This window comes from Channa argus, chromosome 7 (genome assembly GCF_033026475.1).
Source record: "Channa argus isolate prfri chromosome 7, Channa argus male v1.0, whole genome shotgun sequence".
Lineage (NCBI taxonomy): Eukaryota > Metazoa > Chordata > Actinopteri > Anabantiformes > Channidae > Channa > Channa argus.
Window position 1 is genome coordinate 26993391 of NC_090203.1, and position 20110 is coordinate 27013500.

At 39.6% G+C, this 20110-nt stretch overlaps 2 protein-coding genes across 7 annotated transcripts in view; both read right to left on the reverse strand.

Annotated features, from left to right (window-relative positions):
- Positions 1-1718, reverse strand: part of fasn (fatty acid synthase) — a 35088-nt gene extending 33370 nt beyond the window's left edge. For 2 of the 3 annotated variants that reach the window (XM_067509156.1, XM_067509155.1), the window contains exon 1: positions 1560-1717. The gene's annotated coding sequence lies outside the window, so the exon portion shown is untranslated. Of the gene's footprint in view, positions 1-1559 lie in introns of all 3 variants that reach the window. The other variant, XR_010914771.1, reaches the window with a different exon arrangement.
- Positions 1719-1894: 176 nt separating this feature from the next.
- The window catches only part of ccdc57 (coiled-coil domain containing 57), a 44847-nt gene continuing 26631 nt past the window's right edge, over positions 1895-20110 (reverse strand). For 3 of the 4 annotated variants that reach the window (XM_067509159.1, XM_067509160.1, XM_067509158.1), the window contains 6 exons: positions 16588-16673; positions 16191-16428; positions 13482-13588; positions 11166-11270; positions 10669-10849; positions 1895-6047 (listed from right to left, as the gene is read on the reverse strand). In XM_067509159.1, the coding sequence (XP_067365260.1) occupies positions 5836-6047; positions 10669-10849; positions 11166-11270; positions 13482-13588; positions 16191-16428; positions 16588-16673 (929 nt within the window). In that variant the 3' untranslated portion in view covers positions 1895-5835. The remainder of the gene's footprint in view (positions 6048-10668; positions 10850-11165; positions 11271-13481; positions 13589-16190; positions 16429-16587; positions 16674-20110) is intronic. The other variant, XM_067509161.1, reaches the window with a different exon arrangement.

Here is a 20110-nt window from a genome sequence, read left to right on the forward strand (position 1 = left end):
GCTTTACCTGACCCAGATCATTCCCTAACACCTTGCACAGGACTAAGATAAGAGTGAACCTGCCAGCTAGCAGCTGCTACTCAGCAGGCAGTACTGGGCAGTTACTCAGCACTTTCTAAGCTAATTCTCTCCCAGCTCATCCTCATCTGTACTGACCATCATTTCGCATTATATTCAGCAACAATGATTCTCTGCACTGCAGTTTTATCAATCCAAACATTCTGGATATTAGACTGTGGAGCTCATTGAGCAGCACTTCATAACAAGAGCTGACTTGTCACACAGCCTGAAGGAAAAAACTGAATGTGGAAATGCTGTAATAACAAATGACAAACTATACTATGCTGATGGCAACTATAAAATCCTTGATCAAGTCAGAAGGAGGAGCTTGTTTCAACTGACATTTTCTGATTTGAGAAATTACGATTTAAGCAGGTTAATACACATGTATACTGTCCTTGATTTTCAGTGATTCTGTTTAACATTTAAACCTCACAGAGCCAAACTGGCAGTGTGGCTGAGAGAAAAGATGGTGGATTGTCTGCCACCTCTTTTCATGAGCAGGACACACATACAGTGTACATACAACAAATTCCTCAACTACATGGTAAAAAAGTGAGCAAACACTGAATTAAATTCCAGTCTCTTTACATAATCATCTTTTGTTGCTAAAAATGATTTTTAGATTTCTTTAAATCCTAATAACACTCAACAAGTAACCTCCACCTTCAAATCAAGTGAAGAAATTGTGCCATAATGATACAAGTAACAAATCTGTCAGTTACTTCAGACCTTCACTTTGGACTTCTTTGCTTCACAGAGGCTGCTGAGATCAGTGACCTGCATCTGGGGCAAAACATCTTTCTGCATGCTTGGTCATGGAGCAGCACTGGTACAATAATAAGCTAACACACCACCGGTATCAGCCTGTGCTGAGGGCTCCACAGTGTGCGCTACAGTTCTACATGGATTAGCTTCATCTTTAAATGATGCACCAGCTTAACCTGAGTAAGAGGAGGCCAGACGCCCAACCCTGTGCTGACAAATAAGTCTGAAATGTGGGGGGAAAGAAAAACACTACTTAAAACATGAACCGATCCTCTTTTTTAGATATTATTTACCGGGAGGATACTTTTTTTTTTTTAAACCAGCTCAACAGAATTTCCCTACTTGGCCTGATGAGTAAATATAATAATTGATGGTGACCGTTGTTAGCATCTACAGATGTTTATATTCCATAAAAGAATGCACACTATTGTAAGAAGCAGGAGCAACAGCAACATTTGAACCAGATCTACGCAGCATCATTTAAATTAGGCGGATGATGTGCTACAACCGAGCAGACTGCGCCACATCCAGCCCTATGTGATGTTAAAGGAACTAAATTGAAACGTCACCTTCAAGTTCACGCTCGCTAAATCTGTACTTTGGAACAGCAACACTGAACAGGCAGGTTTTTACAGCGTTTAATGCGCCGTTATCTACTTGTTCCTCCACAAAAGAGAAGTCCCACAGCCGGTGCTGTGCCGGAAGAGTCTCCGCAAAGTTAGCGAGCCTACCTGTGTTATCCAGGCCGGTTTCGTTTCCAAGGAAAATGACCTATTCGAACCAGTTGGTGAACTATGGCATGTAGTCTCCTGGTAATGTCTGCTAATGTTCCACGGCGGTGTGTTGCTGTGACTGTAACTGATGTGTGAGCCGTTTCCTTGTCTGAGACGTTACTGCCGCATGATACGTTGTGTGATGAATTTAAATGGATCACATTCTGTGTGGCCACGCCACATGGGCTGACAGCTTGGCTTGGCCCTACAGTCCAATGAGAACAGAGGCAGGCCTCTGCGATCCAGCCAGTGATGGAGAAAGTCGTTGACGCCCCCGTGCAGACACAGAGAAAGAAAAAACAAATTTGGGGATGGGGTTACTGGAGTTCACATTATGCTTGCCCAGTTTCAGCACCCCAAATACGGCACGGCTGGATGGATGGATGGATGTCTAGCATTTGAATGAATAACACATCTTTTATTTAGAGGTTTTATTGTGGGGCACTCGGAAAAGGGGGTTTGGGTTCTGTGTTAAGTTAAAACTTTCCAAATCCTGTCAAAAACTCTATGATTTGTCAGGAGCTGATGGATGATAAAGCCGTTTAACTCTATGAGGCACAGTGATTCCCAGCGAAGCCTCATATCAACACCTTCATAACAACGTTAAAGCTTTAGCAATATTAACATCTCATTATTATTAATGACACAGTTTGACATCATTTCCTCATAAACCGGTCAGTACCACATTTCAACATAATCACCCAAAACTGGTTAGATCAACATTTCAGAAAAAAAAATGGTCTGTACTCATCAAGAATTTCGGTGTTGACCTGTATCACTGCTTTGGAAAACACACAGTACAATATTTAGTATTTAACATTCAAGTCGCAGCCTGCAGCTGTACATTTTTTAACAAGCTTAATTATGGATGAGATGATAATAACTTTATTGTGTCAGCTGCTATATTTTGACCATTCCGATGTGCAGCGCTGATTTCCAAACTTTTTTGGTCTTTCTTCTCACACTCAAGTAGCTTCCTGTGAACCTCTGACACTTTCAACTTTAAATTAACTTTACACAGAGCGCGAGCATACGGACCTGCTTTCAGCACGTGGGAACACGGCAAAGTGTGCTGGATGACATGTGGATTAGCCAATCACAAAGCCGAAAGGCGGGGTTTAATGGAATCACAATCAGAGGGAGGGTGCTGCTCGGAGATAGGGTGATTAAAAGGCGTGGCCTGTTTGGATGACGTCACCAGCAAGGCTCGTCTGACTTCTAGAGGTAACTACAGTTCATCATTTTACATAGCATGATGTGCTAAGGAGATTTTTCCCCACTGACCCAGTGCGACAGCTCAGATAACAGGCTTTACAAGCACACAGTGACCATATGATCAATAATAAAACGATCAGAAGGGCTGTTTGACTGAAATAATGTAGACTATGTCTATTTATAGACTGGATGTGAAGAAATTATAGTGTATATGAAATATTTCGTTTTCTGAAAATTAATGCCATAGAGAATAATGTAGGCTGTGCTACTTCTTGAAAAATTATTTTATGGCCCATATTAATACACATACTTTACAGCCAATGTGCAGAATCACACCATTGAAGCTCGGGTCTGCTGGTACAGCCACAGGACTCACTCTTGGTGAAAAGCTGCCAGCAGTTTCCTGCTCGTTTTTTTTTACTGGATACCTGCTGCAGATTTCAGAAATAAATATCTCTGCACTGAAAGCAGGGCTGGTCAATGGGCCCTGTTCACAGAAGGATTTGACTCTTAAGCTAAAACGTATCTTTCACACTAAGATAACATTCATTTTGGGGCATTTTCTATAAAAACATGGTGAATGCTTCTGCACTTTTTAATTGTATTTATTTATTATTTAACCAGGTAGACTCTACGGTCATTTTCATCATTTTGGTGGAGTAGCCAAATCCTGTTACTGCCGCTTCAGTGGTGGTCATTTGAAACACATTGGCCAAAAAGTATTCTTTCAACAAAAAAATGAAAAAATTACAAGTACACAAGTATAAACAGCTGAAAAGAGTTTCCTGTGAAGGGTGTCTGGGCTCAGCTTTAGAGACAGGGTGTGGAGTTCTGACATCTGAAGGGAGCTTTGGGTTGAAAGAAGTCAGGCATTTAATAAGAGTGCCTCCTGGGCGCCTCATGCTGGAGGTCTTCCAGCCACGCCCAACTGGTAGGAGACCCTGTGGTTTACCCAGAACATGTTGGAGGGATTATATATCCTATCTGGCCTGGGAACGCCTCAGAAGAAAATGTTGCTGGGGAAAAGGATGTCTGGAAAGCCTTGTGGAACCTGCTGCCACCGCGAGCCGACTCCGGTTAAGCGGGAGATAATGGATGGATGGATGTCTTTCCACTCTAATAATAATGTTGACATGTATGTAGTTATTCTGCCCTAGTAGGAGTAATAAATGGTGTCGGAAATTCTAGATATCTCTGACCCACCATTACTACTTCAAATACTAGTTGTTGTTTTTTTTAACTTTAATCAATTACAATATATATATTAACCAACACCAGCTGTTGCACCAATACATCAACTGTTAACATTGTTTTCTTTTTTTACTTGTGCAGAGGGTTAGTGAGGATCCTTTTGATAATTTTGTTGTGTTATACCGAAAGTCTGGCTGTAAACACCAGAATGTCTGGAGAAGATATGGTAATGGTGACATGACTTGAAAAAGACTAATCTGAAATCCCATAATGGAATCATAGTTAGTATAAGAAGCAGCTGTTGTGATGTTGCTTCAGCTCTTACATGCAGCTCGAACATCTGAAAATTATTGTAACATTTGTGACCGTGGACCACGCAAATGCAGATAAGGTATTATCAACTTCAGTCTCCTCACAGTCTGATATGGGAGACAATGCTGCTTGTATAGCGTTGTTTGCTGTGTTAAATAACATTTTTGAACTGTTGGGATTTCCAAATTGTAGATAGCCTAGTTAAACATGAACTGGGTGCACTCAGTGAGTACATTCATTTATAAAAATGTAGTCTATAGAAAACTTTAGTGATGAAGTACATTTAGTTTCTATTATTTTTAAAACCACAATGCTCTTATACCAAATAATAAAATATTACATATGTAGACATGTTTTTAAACCATTGTTGTAAAAGTAATTTTGAATTAGTTAGGAGCTATAAATCATAGTGGTTATGCTCACTAACATACCTCTATTTGTAATTGACATTACAAAATAAATAAATGAAATTTTCTTAAAATTTCTTAATTTCAGAATGTCCTGCAGGGAGGGGGAAGTATTGGTAAAATAAAACTACATAAAGTACTAAAAGAGCCTATGAATTATAAGACTATTGAATTATTGATACATTCAGGTGTAATTATCACTATTGTTTATATTTGCATAAATTAGTACATTTTCATACATATAACATGGCTGTAGACATCAGATCGTGCCAGAATAAAATAGAATTTTATTGGCTGCTTTACAATGTTCCTGCTTCAATCAATTAATTTAAATGCATATTGGTTGTAAGGCATGTAATTCAAAGTGATTATTCATGTTTTAAGTATCCTGTTGTCTTTAAGTGATGCTACTTCAGAAACAGACTAGGTTCTTTGGCTTTTATCTACCACGTGTTTATTCAAGGTCAGGAAAGGATGAGATAACTGGTCTCACCCTGAAAATTAAGAGTTGAGTTTGTTGCAATGCAATAACACAGAATACATAATGGCCTTGAACAATACATTGATGTTTCTATTTGTATTTTACTGGAATTTGAAATCAATTTAGGTGAAAGAAACATTGTGGCTTTGAAACTGTTTCTCTCTTCCATTAAACTGGGGACCTCTCTAAATCCACACTATAAATTAACGCTACAAATCAAAGCAGCATAAGACATTGTGTTCTTAGGGTCGAATATCCCATTATAAGTTAACATTACATCCTTCCAAATTCAACCTCACACCTCCCACTTGAGCTCCTGGTAATTTAACCCTAAACTTTTATGATAGGACTTTGCTTTGATGTTTTTCTCCTTGACTTAGAGTAAGCGTCTGCTAAATGACTAAATGTAAATGTAATGTAAATGAATACCAATAAAAAAATGGATTCCAATTTTCCCATAATGCAATTTGATATCTGCTTTCGATTTGATCCTACCTTTCACACCCATTACCCCTATTGTAATGCAGACCAATTACCATACAGCCATAGATGACTTTGCACCATAGTTTGCACCAAGTCTGAGTAGGACTCCTCAGTAAGAAGATACTGACAGGTTGTCATGAGTGTTTCAATCCTTAACATTGTAGTTACGAATCTTGACGATCCTGCCAGGTGTTCTAGAATTGCTGGCCTTAGTAGTGTTTGATGGGGTTTTGTGGGGGCTCATCCTCTGCTGGACTTCAGTTGTGGGCCGGCTTTCAATGGGAACACCAATACCATGTACTTCCATCTGGACTCCAGCACTATCAGACTCTGCCACCTCTGTCCTGCTCAGCTCACCTTTAGGTTCAGACAAGAGAGGTACAATATCAAAGACAAAGATTTGCCAGTATCTTTAAGAAAGTTGACTTCCAAATTTCTGGGTGTCCAAGTATGACAACCGTGTTAGTGTAATAATTAGCAACAAGAAAAGCAAACATGTCATAGGGATTATGAGGATTAAAGATATTGTTCTTTTCATCTGAAAGGCTTCTTCAATTCTAAGGCTGGGCCCACACTGCAGAATAACTGGGCTGATTCTGAGTCCTATTTGACCTTCCCAAAAATCAGGCCTACATGATCCTGTTGTGTGAGGGGTTTTCAGATAGAATCTGGTGCCAGCGTGGCACAGGTTCCGATGCAGTTGGCTACTAATAGTACCAGACATGATGTGCTATCACTAATTAGCATTTGTTTAAAAGCTGATGCCTTTTTTTAGCCAACAGCTAGCTTAAATATGTTTAAAATCCTTAAAAACAAACGTGCTGAAATGGGACCATATTTACTCCACGGGATTACAAAACCTTAAACCTTAAAAATAACTGTGTGTAAAGCTACTGTAATGAAGCATCTGGTGATGCACCAGATACTACTAGAAGTGAAATGCATCATGTTCAACAGCCAAGCACATCAGCTGGCAGTGTGGGTGTCCCTGGCCCTGGTGATGGGCAGCCAGTTGTCTACAACAGTTGTCGTTCCTCACTTATTAATCCTAAGTACAGTAATACTCTATTCAAATGCAAAGTAGAGGACACCTACAGTAAAGTTGTAACAGTGGGACATTTATAATATGCTTATTTTTGAACTATGTCTAATGTGGCCTAATGTGATGAAAGTCACACCAAATAACAGCTGTTAAACTTTACCAATTTTCAACTTGCTTTTTAGGGCTTTGGTTTAGCATCTAAATGTAAATTCATTCTTTTAAACTTTCCTCTGACTTCCCTATAGTAAAATATTTCTCTGCTTCTTGCTGAAAAACACCTCCAGATGACATCACCCAGAGGAGTTTTCCATCATTAGGAGTTCAGATAATATCATCTATGGGGAGAGTTGGAAAAGCAGGTTCACCATGATAACAAACTCTATAGTGTGAGCAACAAGATGACATAATCGGAACTGAAGAATCCTCCAAGTGTTGTCATCTGGAGGTGTTTTTCAGCTAGAAGTAGAGAGATAATTTAATGTAGAGAGATAATTTTACATGTTCTACTCAAACTAGAACCAGAAGAAACATGTTCCATATCAGTGAAGCATTCCTTTAAAGGTGGAGCTGATTTACCCACTCTATGTACTCACAGATGGGCAGCCCATAATACATCATATTTAAGTACTTGGTCATGCTGTATATAGTAAAGTATATATAGTATATATATCTAGTAACATAAGCTGTCACACAAGTGGTACATATCTCTGTAAAATTGTAGTAGAGTAAAAAGTAGAGTAAAAATATAAAGCAAAAATAGTTATTTCCCACCTATGGTTCTAGACACTAATATAGGTATTAACTGCAAACAAATACATAAACTGCCCTATTAGTCAAAAAGATATTCTTAAATATCTGTAGCATTAGTCACTGGCAACATTTTTAAAGTACCAGTATCAGAAATCAATCAAACAATACAATTTACTTCCAACTGGCTCTGAGTCTCCCAAGTCTTTAATAAAAAACAAATGTAATTCATGACTTCAAATCCCGTCATGTCTAACAATGGAACATTGAGCAAAAACCAGCAACTTCCAGTGGAAGCAAGCTCTGGAAGAAAAAACAACCATAGCTTCCACCATCACCAAACAAATGCTGTGTACTTGTAGGAGAAGTGGAAATCAGATTACTCTGCTGCTGCATGCATATGCAGATTTCCAATAACCAGGTTTCTTATGTGCACGTAAATGCAGTCACTGGCCAGGGTTTCTAACACAGTTCACATAAGGTGTGGTGTACAGCAAGGATCTATTTTACAACCTCTTTATATCTATATTATGGATGTTTCATCAATTTGTAAACTGTCTGTTCCTGTCCTTTACGCTATTGATATTGTCTCATACAGGGGCGACTGTGGTGCAGGAAGGTAGAGCGGTTGTCCACCAATCTCACAGTTGTTAGTTCAATCCCCGGCTTAGTTGCTCCAGGTGAATGTTGGCCAGCTGCATAGCAGCTCCCCCATCGGTGTGTTAGTGTGTGTGTGATTGTGAGTGTGAGTGGGTGAATAAGAAGCAGTGTAAAGCGCTTTGAGTGTCAATAGGTAAAAAAGCGCTATATAAGTGCAGAACATTTACAGATTTATTGGATGCAAACTTTATCATGCAATTGAAAGCCAGTGTACACAGTGTACCACAGTTTGCTGTACATGGGGCTCTGTAGCTGCAGACTGCTCCTTGTCCCACATTAGGAGGATGAGTGCTAATGTTGTGGGTAATTGCATTATAAGTACATGTTCAAACCAGACGCTGCCCAATTTATTTTAATGTTTTGTTCTCAGATTCATTTTAAGAATTACAGACATTATTCTCTTAATAAACATAACTGAACTTAGATATAAAATCCACTTCAATGCAATTATGATGACAACATCTGCTGATTCATAGGCCTAGATGTTAATTAATAATGATTATCAGCATCAAATCAGTGTCACCTATGTGCTCTGCCAGTCGTAAACAATGAAGCTAAGCTATTGAAACTAATATTGGAGTCCTTGTATGGAAAACAATCTGAGGAGGAGAAGAACGTGGACCCAGTATTGGCTGGGGAAAATACTAGCTCGGGATGCTGACTGGTTGGTTAGCAGATGGATAGACACAGATTGTTGCAGCAGTCCTTAACGTCTGCCACTGTAAGAATTTTGTCTCAGGGTATCACTGATCTTACGAGCATTACAACAGTGCAAGGCAAAGACCACCATCTAAGTCATGATCAAAGATATCACCACATTTGCTGATCTTTGGCCTGGGAAACCCCAAAATCCCAAAGTCAGCCGGCCCCTATAATTACTGTACTTGTTGAGATGGCCAGTGCAGATACTGAAAGGCTGTGCCAGATGTTTGTGCTTTCACAATTATTAGATGGTGTGACTTTATATTAGCCTGATCTGGCTGCAGCTCAGATTGAGAAACTGTTCCCTGGAGAGGTAACAGGGACTACAGCCAGCATTGGGCAACAACCCTCCATCAATCTGTCCTTTATTGACCCAAAGCAATGATGTTCATACTGGACATTGTGTATTTTGTGATAGTGATATTCTGTGGACATACTGTCCCCAACACAGAAGACTACACTCAGCAATTCCTGATTCCTGATACACTTACCCAATCCTTGTTCAGACAAGACCACAGGAGTTGATGTATGAGATTTCAGGATAGGTCAAATGTGTCTTTCTCCTAAAAATGTGGCCAGGAGAAACCAGGAATTGAACTGACCTTGAACTACTTTTACCAGTTGATCCACACCTGCCCTTTAAACTTTGTTATTTGCATATAAAGTTATTAAATACAGTATTTATATAAATACATTGTAAGTAAGTGGGTACAACTGTGTGACTGAACTGACAAGTATTTTACTGTGGAGGGAGATTGATTCAGTTTTTCTGGGCCCAAAAATGGGAAGACTGGACGTCAATCCAAATACATTGATTCAGTGTTATTAAAGGGATGTGGCCTTGGGATGCAGACACAGTGTGACAAATCCATCCACTTCATTTTGATACCACTTTAATCTGAGGGCTTAATAACCAAGCAATATAAATAAAAGTGCTACATTTAAGGACAACCAAACATTGCATTCCACCATAAGAACTTTGCTGGGGTGGCAGTGTCATGATTTGGTCCTGCTTTGTTGCCTCTTGACCATGATGGCTTACAAGCATTCATGGAGCTACTGTATAAATGCTAAGTGGTCTGAGCAAATCCTAGAGAAGAATGTTGCTTTGCAGACTTAAGAAGTTAAAGACCATTGAAGAGTCAAGGCACCCATGCACTTAGCAATACCCAATGTCTGAATAAACATTTTTAAATATGTATTGTAACTGAAAAATAACTTCAAAATAACTTAAAATAATTTTCAAAACTATAATGATGTCTGCCTGCTGTTTTGCAAGAGGGTATTACTCTTTGCAGTCAGTGTCCTGTGCCCTTTCAAACACTTTTTCTCTCAACTAGTCAGGCCATGCCATGATGCATCCAGTCATCATGGCAATGTGATATTCTTAAGTTTTGTGGCAATGTTATGTATGATATTTCATATCATACATATCTAAAGGGCTGTGCAGAGTGTGGTGGTGCATTAAGAGTGAAGCAGAGCTGCAGTGGAGCAGCACGAGGGAGAGCTAGGCAGAGAAATAGGTTGATTTTGAGTTCCATACTACAGCGTGGGCATTGAGTCGTACGTATGGGTTTAGTTTTTTCAAAACTAGTCATACATTTTTTTAACTTGAGTTCCCTTAATGTAGTTTTAGGACTTCAGGAAAATCATAGTTGTAGGTCATCTTTACCCAGTTAAAATGTATAAATGTTCAGAAATTTCAGGGGCCACTGTACCTGATATTAACAAAATATCAGCAATTGTGAAGACAATAACCACAAAAACAGAAGCATCCGTGTCCTAAAAAAGGCTTGATTTTGGCCCCGACTTATTCTGTGTTTTTACCTTCTGACAAAATAGCCGAACTCAGTCCAGGTTCTAGTTTCTCCCACAGCTCCTTTAATGACTGCAGTGACTCCCCGGATGACAGCTGAGACCTGGGCAGACTTGAGAGGGGCTGTGAGCCCACATCCAATGAGCTCTGTGGTGGGCAGATCAGAGGGATGTTCTCCTTGTTCTTCAAGCTCTAAAATAAAGAGCAGGAGAGTAGAGTAAGTTCATTGTAAAATTTTAATTTATTTTAGGTCAGGTTTTACTTGCGGGGTCTGTGAAAAGTCTGGGAATGTAAAGATAAGTAAACATGAATTTCAATTTGTTGCATTTACTTTCCTATAAATTTCTTACAGATACAAATTTGGTTTACTTTCCACTATAAAGGTGCAAATGTCAAAAAACAAAATGTACATACAGTTTTGCCCCAACATATTTTCATTTTATATAGTATTCAGAGTGAATTTGGCAGCTCAATTGTTAAAATTCAGCATTTAAGACTCTGCTGTTACCTCAGATCTGTCTGTTGTTTTGTGGCCCTGGGACCAAGGGTTGGCTGCTGGTAGGACGTCTTCAACAACAGTGCAAACCTTGTGCCTCAGACAATGCTGCAGCTCCTGAAGGCACAAATTCATTAGTGTGTTCACTGTGCTCTCTGGTGGTGGCACAGATAATTACTCAATAGCAGGTTCAATACTCAGTGGTGCTTCAGAGACTGTTCTCAAGTTGCTTCTCTTTACCTTTCACTGTTGTACCCACTCTGCTACAACTGTAGGACTTACCAGACAGGTTGTTTATGTTATCCTGTCAGTTTGCCCATTTTATTATTATATGATAAAACAAATTACATTTTCCATTGTAGAATTTCTTGAATGCAACGGGACACAAGCCAGTGTCTTTTTGTGCCAGTCCAGTTTGTGTTGTCACTACATTTCCATCCTGATCTTTAATCACACTAACCTGCTGCACATCCTTCCCATCTCTATCTCTTTGTCTGGCCAACCTGTACAAATCCACCTCTCCCTCTTTAGTGTCCAACCTAACATACAAGTCCTCATATGCTCTTTGTTTGGCCTTTGCCACCTCTACCTTCACCTTATGCTGCATCTCCCTGTACTCCTGTCTACTCTCTTCAGTCCTCTCAGTGTCCCACTTCTTCGTAGCTAACCTCTTTCTCTGTATACACTCCTGAACCTTCTCATTCCACCACCAAGTATTGGTGATGGACAGACTGACAGATGAGGTTAGACAGAAATCTCCATGGACTATGATGTTTGCAGATAAGCAGGTGGAGAAAAGTGTCTGGTGTGTTGTGTGATAAAAGAATATCAGCGAGAATGAAAGGAAAGATGTTCAAGATGGTGGTGAGACCAGAGATGTTGTTCGGCTTAGAGACAGTGGCACTGAAGAAAAGACAGGAGGCAGAGCTGGAGGTAGCAGAGCTTAAGATGTTGAGGTTCTCTTTGGGAGTGATGAGGATGGACAGGATCAGGAATGAGGACATCAGAGGGACAGCTCATGTTAGATGTTTTGGAGATAAAGTCAGAGAGGACAGATTGAGGTGGTTTGGACATGTTCAGAGGAGAAACTGTGAATATATCGGTAGAAGGATGCTGAGGTTGGAGCTGCCAGGCAGGAGGTCTAGAAGAAGACCAAAGAGGAGATTTATGGATGTAGTGAGGGAGGACATGAAGTTAGTTGGTGTGAGAGAAGAGGATGCAGAGAGAAGAAGATTGTCAAATATCATGCCTTAGTTTTGGATAAAATACATTAAGAACAAAGAAAATAAAACAAAAGACTGTTTATTTTCAACACATCTCTCAACAAAAACTGCCCTCATAGAAAGACAGCTAACTTTTGCTGCGAGTGACCTGCAAGGTCTGCTTGGAGTAGAGTAGAGAAGAATGATGCGTCTATGCTCCTCCTCCAAAATCATTCTAGCACCTGTTTTCTCAACCTTCAACACAACACAACATTAGCATCAATTTGTCTTCAGTGATTGCCTTCACAAAGTCTGGGGGTCATCATCATCATCATCATCAAATCTTCATCTCTTGGGCATGTAGATTTGCGTTCTACTACATCACAAACACCAGACCCTATCTTTCTGATTATGCTTCTCAACTCCTCATGCAGGCACTTTTCATATCTCATCTCAACTAGTGCAATGCCTTGCTGACAGGGCTGACATCAAGCAGCAGCAAGTCTTTTTTTTGATCATCCAAAAACGAAACATCAAACCCCTGTTCACACCTCTGTGTTGGCTTTCAGTAGCTCTGACACTCACCCACAGACTGATCAATTCAACAACACCTTCCTACCTAAATACCTTCATCTACAATCCCTCCCACCCACCACACTCTGCCAGTGAACTGCATTCTGATGGTCCCTACAACGGAATAAATAAAAAAATAACCTATAAATAAATAACCTATTTCATCACCAGCTGCTAAAAATGAAAACATTAATGCTTCTACTAAACAGTTCTAAACAGTATATTCCATAATATCATATTCATTGATGTGACGTGAGCCATTCTACTTACATTACAGTATTTTTAGATTAGATATTTCAGGTATTATTGAGGTATTACTTTTGAACTTTTACTTGTGAGTGAATGAGTATGTTTGCACTATGGTAAAGATACTTTTACTTGAGTAGATTATCAGAGTATCTCTTACAGCATTGAACTCTTGCACCAATGCACACACTCGCTGTACTTTGAAATGAATTTGAAGTGACGCTAATTTAGATAATTGTTGTATTAAATAACTTGTCAGATCTGGGAGGAAAGTAGTTTTTTGGTAAAAGTTGAATGGAACAGATACCTGTGTGGTAAGCTGGTACTGCAGCTGTTCTAGAACAGACAGATGGTTATCAGCAACATCTTGGTCCCCTTGTTCTTTTGTGGACAAGTCCTCTAGCTTCTCTGGTTCTGTTAGAAACACAAAGTGAACAGCGGCTCACTTCCCTTTTTCTGCGTAAGTTTTCTCCTGTCCTCGTTCCTCCATTTTGTGAAGGTTACCCATATAAAGATTTATTTTGCTTGGGCTCTTATTAAGGATGTTTTAATACATTATAAGGTGAGGACCAAGAAGAGAGGAGAGACGAGACTGCAAAAGAAGCTTTGAGCATGGGACCCCAGGCATATAATTATTATAAGATTATAATTATTATAATCTGTGTAATAACTTGTCAATTTGACAGCTGGGGTCAGAAGTCAAATACATTATAAAGAGAACAATATACTGTATCTGCCTCAACAACAAGGGTGTGTCATGATCCGACACACTTCCTCCCTCTGGACTTTTATTTTTGGCCTCTTCTCCCCACTTCCTGTGCCTAGTCCTGTTCTGTTACCCTCGTTATCCCTCACTGTTTGCACCCCTCAGTATTTAAGTTCAGTCTTTCCCACACTCCCTTTCCTGATCCTTGTTGTTGTTTTACTCTCAGCCTACACTCTGGACTCTTGGTTTTTCTGATTATTATAATCCTGACTCCTGTTATGTGGACTCTGAATCTGCAGATTTGGTCTGAGGTTTGCCTTTGTTCATTTCAGTGTTCGGTCTACTTTTTCGTTGTCTCCGTTTGTTTGACCCGGGTTCTGTGTTTTAGTATGCGTTGTTAGTTTTCTCAGCTTTCCCCGTGTGTTCATTTGTTTAATAGCGTATGTCTTTTACCCGTGTCCTATTTCATTTGGTGTATTTCAGTTTGTTAGTCTCCTAGTTTTTTCCGTGTGCACTTAGATTTATTCTTTATATCCTAGCCTTAATTTATCCCTAAACTATTGTGTTAATTTTGGTAAATTATGTCTCCCTCCTGTGGTCTACGTTAGTTCTATTGTCATCTTGTGTTCTATGAAGTTCTCCCCTCGTGTTTTGTCCTGCAGATGGTTTGTGGTAGTCGTACCTGTGGTGAACCTGTTTCTTGTACCCTCCTGTTAGGAGCGATTTCTGTTTGTCATCAAGTTTTTGTCAATAAAAGCCCTTTTGTTAGTTCAGTCACTCGCACAGTCTCATCTCTTGGGTCCACCCTAACCATAAATGTCACAGGGTGTGCTTCTATTGATAAAACAAGTTGGTACATGTTTTCCAAGTTGCTACCTTTAGCATAGGAATCTACATCTTTCTAATACATAAAGAAAATCTGGGAGCAGGTCTGTGTGGGTGTCACCTCAACCCCTTGTCAAGTCTCCTCAACCCACCTCCCTGTACTGTCACAAAGGCCTCTCTGTGAATGGGAAGAGAGGAAACCACTGGAACATACCAGAATATAAATACAAGCATTTAATTTGGGGGGGGGGGGGATTGGACTAAGCAACTTTATATAAACTGCAGTTGAAACAGCCAGAAAAGCCAAAGAGCACATCATGGACAGTAAACTGAAATGATGAAATTCAAGTACAATGTGCCATTTAAAAGCCTTAAAGGAGCAGTTTTGGGATTTTTTCCACAAGGTCTTAATGGAGACTTGGATGATACTTATACATAGGGATTACGCTCTTGTTTCGCTAAAACCTTTCTTGCTTTCTACAGTGATCCTGTAAAAAAAAATAAGGTTTACAGTTCTCTATCTAAAAATGCACTTATAAATACAGTCATGGCCAAAATATTGGCATAATGTATAAATATTGGCACCCTTGCAATTCTGTCAGAAAATGTTTCCAATTGCAAATATTTTAGTATTTATGTTCTTATTGCTTGTTAGTACTGGAAAAACAAAAAGAAACAGAAGAAAAGTGAAACCTGATACAATTCCACACAGAATCCAAAAAAAATGCACTGGACAAACTTATTGGCACCCTTAACTTAATAACTGGTAGCACCCCCTTTGGAAAAAATTAAAGGAGCATCACATGCACATTGCAATAATCTGCAATAATTGAAAAGCAATGATTTCTTACAATTATGACAAGGTGCCAATCATTTTGTCCAGTCCATTTTTGAATTGTGTGTGAATTTTTATCAAGTTTTTTTGTGTTCTTCACGAGATCCTCACTTTGGGAAGAGGGCCGAGGGTGTAAGACATAAAAACCTAAATAAATGGCTGAGAAGAATATATTTCAGAGATATAAAGTTAAACTGCTAAAACACACAATTTAAAAACCAGTGTCAGTACATATGTTTGAACAGTAAAACCATGTCCATCAGTCAGACAAGTGTCCAGGGTGAGGTACTGAAACTACAAAGGATGAATCTGCTATGCAAGTAATTTCAGGACAGCAAGCAACAACTGTTCTAAATATCTAAGTTCCGTAATAGAAATTCTAAATCCTCACCCTGATGCTGCATTAAAACCAACTGGTACTGGAGCAGCACCAACTGACTTTAAACTCACATTTGATAGTTGTGATACTTTGGGTCATGAGTAATTTGCAGTCCCTCTAGATTATGTTGAAGGATGCTCCATTTGGTAAATACACATTCTGTATCCTTACAACTCTTTTAAGCTTGATATCTTCACAGATATTTTTTTATGTTTTTAATCCTCTAGTTTGTTGCATGTAGTGGGATAGAGAGACCCTAACGATACTGTACCTTGTAGTCTAGCATTGGTCATTTGTGCACGAAGACGGTTTCCCATTTCTATCAACTGCTGTTTCTCTCTGCTTAGACGGACAATATAAGATGCAGCCTGCTTCAGCCTGGTATGCATGAAAGGGGGGTTGCCATTTTCTCCCTGGACATTTCTGAACAAACCAGCAGACATCACACCTAAGGCCAGCTGATGCCGCAAATGCAGGTTCTCTTTTTGAAGCTGTCGCACCAGTGTATTCTGGAAGACGGATAAGATAAACCTGAAAAACCTGGGTCATTTCACACAACCGACTGGTGAACTAACCCTTTAAGAACTACATTTTGCTTTTTGGGGTGGGAAGTGTCACACAGTCATGGCTCGGCACTCGAGTGATTTAACAGCTTTAACTCCACCTACCAATCCTGCAGACTCTTTGTGTTCCACTCTGACCTCCTGCTCAGTCACAGGTGAAGGTTTGGAATGTTTCTCTACATGCAGAACACCTGAGGATTCATACCACATAAAAATAAACATGAAAAAAAAAATACAAATATCACAAGAAAATAACAATTCTAAAATAAAAATGTCAGTTATAATTGGTGACATTAGGTTTATTTATTTTTTGCATATATCATTTACTAAACAGTTTCAGATCTTCAAACTTAATCTAACATAAAGTGAATGTTTAAATTATAATTATATTTATTGATGCAACAGGTTGATGTAATCTGGGCTGTGATAAAACACATTAGCTCTTTTAGTTACGACATTTAAAAACCAAACTGAAATACATTAGCCTGGAAAGGGACACAAATCTACTTAAAAGGCTTTAGGACTCAACAGATCTAGCAAGAAACACTATCAACAAATGGACACAATAGTAAACATCTAAGAAGTGGGAAGGTTCACTATTGTGTTCTGACCAAGTGGATTATTGTTTCAGCTACAAAATACACAATGTGCACATAAACTAACCACACTATTCTTATTACCAACACTGTATGTATGCCTGCTTTTTAGTAATCAGAACAGCAGTAAGCAGATAATTATATCTGCAAAGTGCACTTACATTTCCACATTTAGCAGACGGTTTTATGCAGAATGATTTTAACTGAGGTACAAAGTGAGTAAAGTAGCTAAGAAAGGGAGAAGAGCTTTAAAGCAAAGTTCCATGTGAGGAAATGTTTCACATTCAACAAATGTAAATACTAGAAAGGCGCAATTTGCCTGAGCAACAAAATTGTTGAAAACAATTATCCATCGATGGATGGATAGATTAGATGAGATTAGGATAGATAAATCCATAGATATCAGTTATTGTAGTTATGTTGTGATGAAGTGAAGATTGTCTGTCTCCTGACACCGTGGAGTCATTGTACAGACTAAAGGCAGAAATTACCTTCCATACTGTTCTTTGTCACAGCGGATTTATAGGAGCCTCTTGCTGCTTGTGCAGAGGATGTGAGCTGTTCTCAATATTTAACAGTTTGAGCAGCATCCTCCTTTCCACTACCAACTCTGGAGTTTCCACAGTCATCACCAGGACAGAGCCAGCTTTCCTAATCAGTTTATTCGGTTTATCAGTGTCAGTGGCTCTGATGCTGCTGCCCCAGCAGATAGCAGCAAAAAAGACTGCACTGGCCACAACAGGCTGGTAAAACATCTACAACCTCTGGCTGCACACATTAAAGGAATATAGTCTGCTCTGTGCCTTTCTATAGACGACCGCATGTCCAGTCCAGTCTGTTGTTGAGGTGAAATCCAAGATATTTGTATCTTTTGTGCTTTTCTACCTATTGGCACTTAAAGCTGCTTCTTATTCACTTATTCACACTCACATTCATACACCATTGGGGGAGCTGCTATGCAGCTGGCCAACACTCACCGGTTACTAAGTACTAAGGTACTTAGTACTTAGTACGGTACTAAGTTGGGGTTCAGTGTCTTGCTCAAGGACACTTCAACATGTGACCGGAGGAGCCGGGGATTGAACCAACAACTGTGAGATTGGTGGACAACCGCTCTACCTTCCTGCGCCACAGTCGCCCCAGTTGTACTGGAAAGCAGAGTACAGTGTGAAGAGGAAGGGTGAGAGGACTGTCACCTAAATTGCTAAATATTAACAATCAACAATCTCTCATCTCTGAAATATCATTCTATTAGGATCATTGCACCGATTACAGTCCTTCTGCTATTAGCTTGACATGTTGCTGTCCCACTTCTATGAAGATGTCACTCCTCTTATCATCATGGGAGACCTGAACATCCACTTGGACAAACCTCAGGCAGCTGACGTGTTTGCTTTTCTGAACACAATTAACCTGAGTATGTTCTCCACTCCTCTGACCCACAAAGCTGGTGACAACCTCGACCTCATCCTCACCTGAAACAGCACCACAGACAACAGCTCGGTCACTCCTCTGCATTTATCTGATCACTTCTTCATTTAACTCTCAGTCTTCATCTCTTGGCCTTCACATTCTCCCAGCAAACTTGTAACATTCCACCTCAGGTCTCTCAACCCAGACCAATTCTCTTTGCTGGTCTCTGCAACTCTGCCACCAAAACAGGACCTCTCCATCCTCGATGCAGATGCAGCCACGGACAGCCTCTGCAATACACTTTCACCGATCCCTTCCACTCTTCTTCAAGCAGTTGCACCTGCACTAAGGCCAGCTATTACACAAATCATCAACTCATCTCTCACAGCAGGCACTTTTCCAACATCATTCAAGCAGGCCCAGATTACCCCACTGCTTAAGAAGCCTTCTCTTGATCCATCCCCTCCCTTCTTCCATTTCTGGCCAAGACAAGGGAACGAGCAGTCTTCAATCAACTCTCAGACTTTCTTTCCAAGACCAACTTACTCGTTGTCAACCAGTGTGGTTTCAAGAGGGGTCACTCCACAGAAACAGCACTCCTGACTGCAGTGGAATCTCTTCGAACTGCAAAAGCCGCGGGTCTTCTGTCTTAATATGTACTCGATGTATCTGCAGCCTTTGGCACTGTGAACCATAGGATCCTCTTGTCCACACTCTCTGATTTGGGCATCTCTGGATCAGCTACCAAACTCTGCACGCTCAGCAAACTCACTCCCAATATTCACAAAAACTGCTGAAAAGAGAACTGTTCCGCACCTTTCTATGCACTTAAATCTATTCTATCTAATTTCATCTCGTGAAATCTAAACACTTTTCTTATAGGACTTCTCTTCAATGTTTTCTCTTTGACTTAGATTTTTGCTGCCTGACTAAATGTAAGTGCGCCTATGTTACTGACCTCCCGCTCTGACACACATCCCCACAGCCACACAAACTGTGGTCTGTTGGCCAAATAATTAGCAACCCAAGTGGTGATGGAGCGTTCGACCTGCATCTTCAGCAGCTTCTCTCTCAGCAAGACATGCTGGATCATATTAATTATATTAATTATTATATTAGGTACTGGAGAACATGAACATAAAGAACATGATCCTCACAGTGTTGCCTACTTGTCCAGGTGAGAGAGAGTTAACACAAGAGGACAATTAAACAACAGCTAGTTGGCATATGTTTCAAACTATGCAATCAACCAAAGATTGTTGTTGCTGCCATGGATGAGACATTGACAAGATCAAAGGTATCAAAAATGTAAAACATTTGTTACATTTTGCATTAAGTAATTTGTTCATAAAAATTCATCTTGGTCACCTTGGTTTCTAAAAAAAAAAAAAAAAAAAAACATCTTTGGAAGAATGACAGGACAAACTAGCCTGGTTGTTACAGTATCAGAGCAAAATATACCTCTGGGTTGTGGATGATACTGTAGATGCTATATGCATTGCAAACCGGCTCTATAGTTTGCAAAATATAATATATATTTATATTAGAAAACATTAACAGTGAAGTTTACTACTTGAAGTGAAGGAACAATGTCTTCAAGTATGTTGGCTTTCATACAG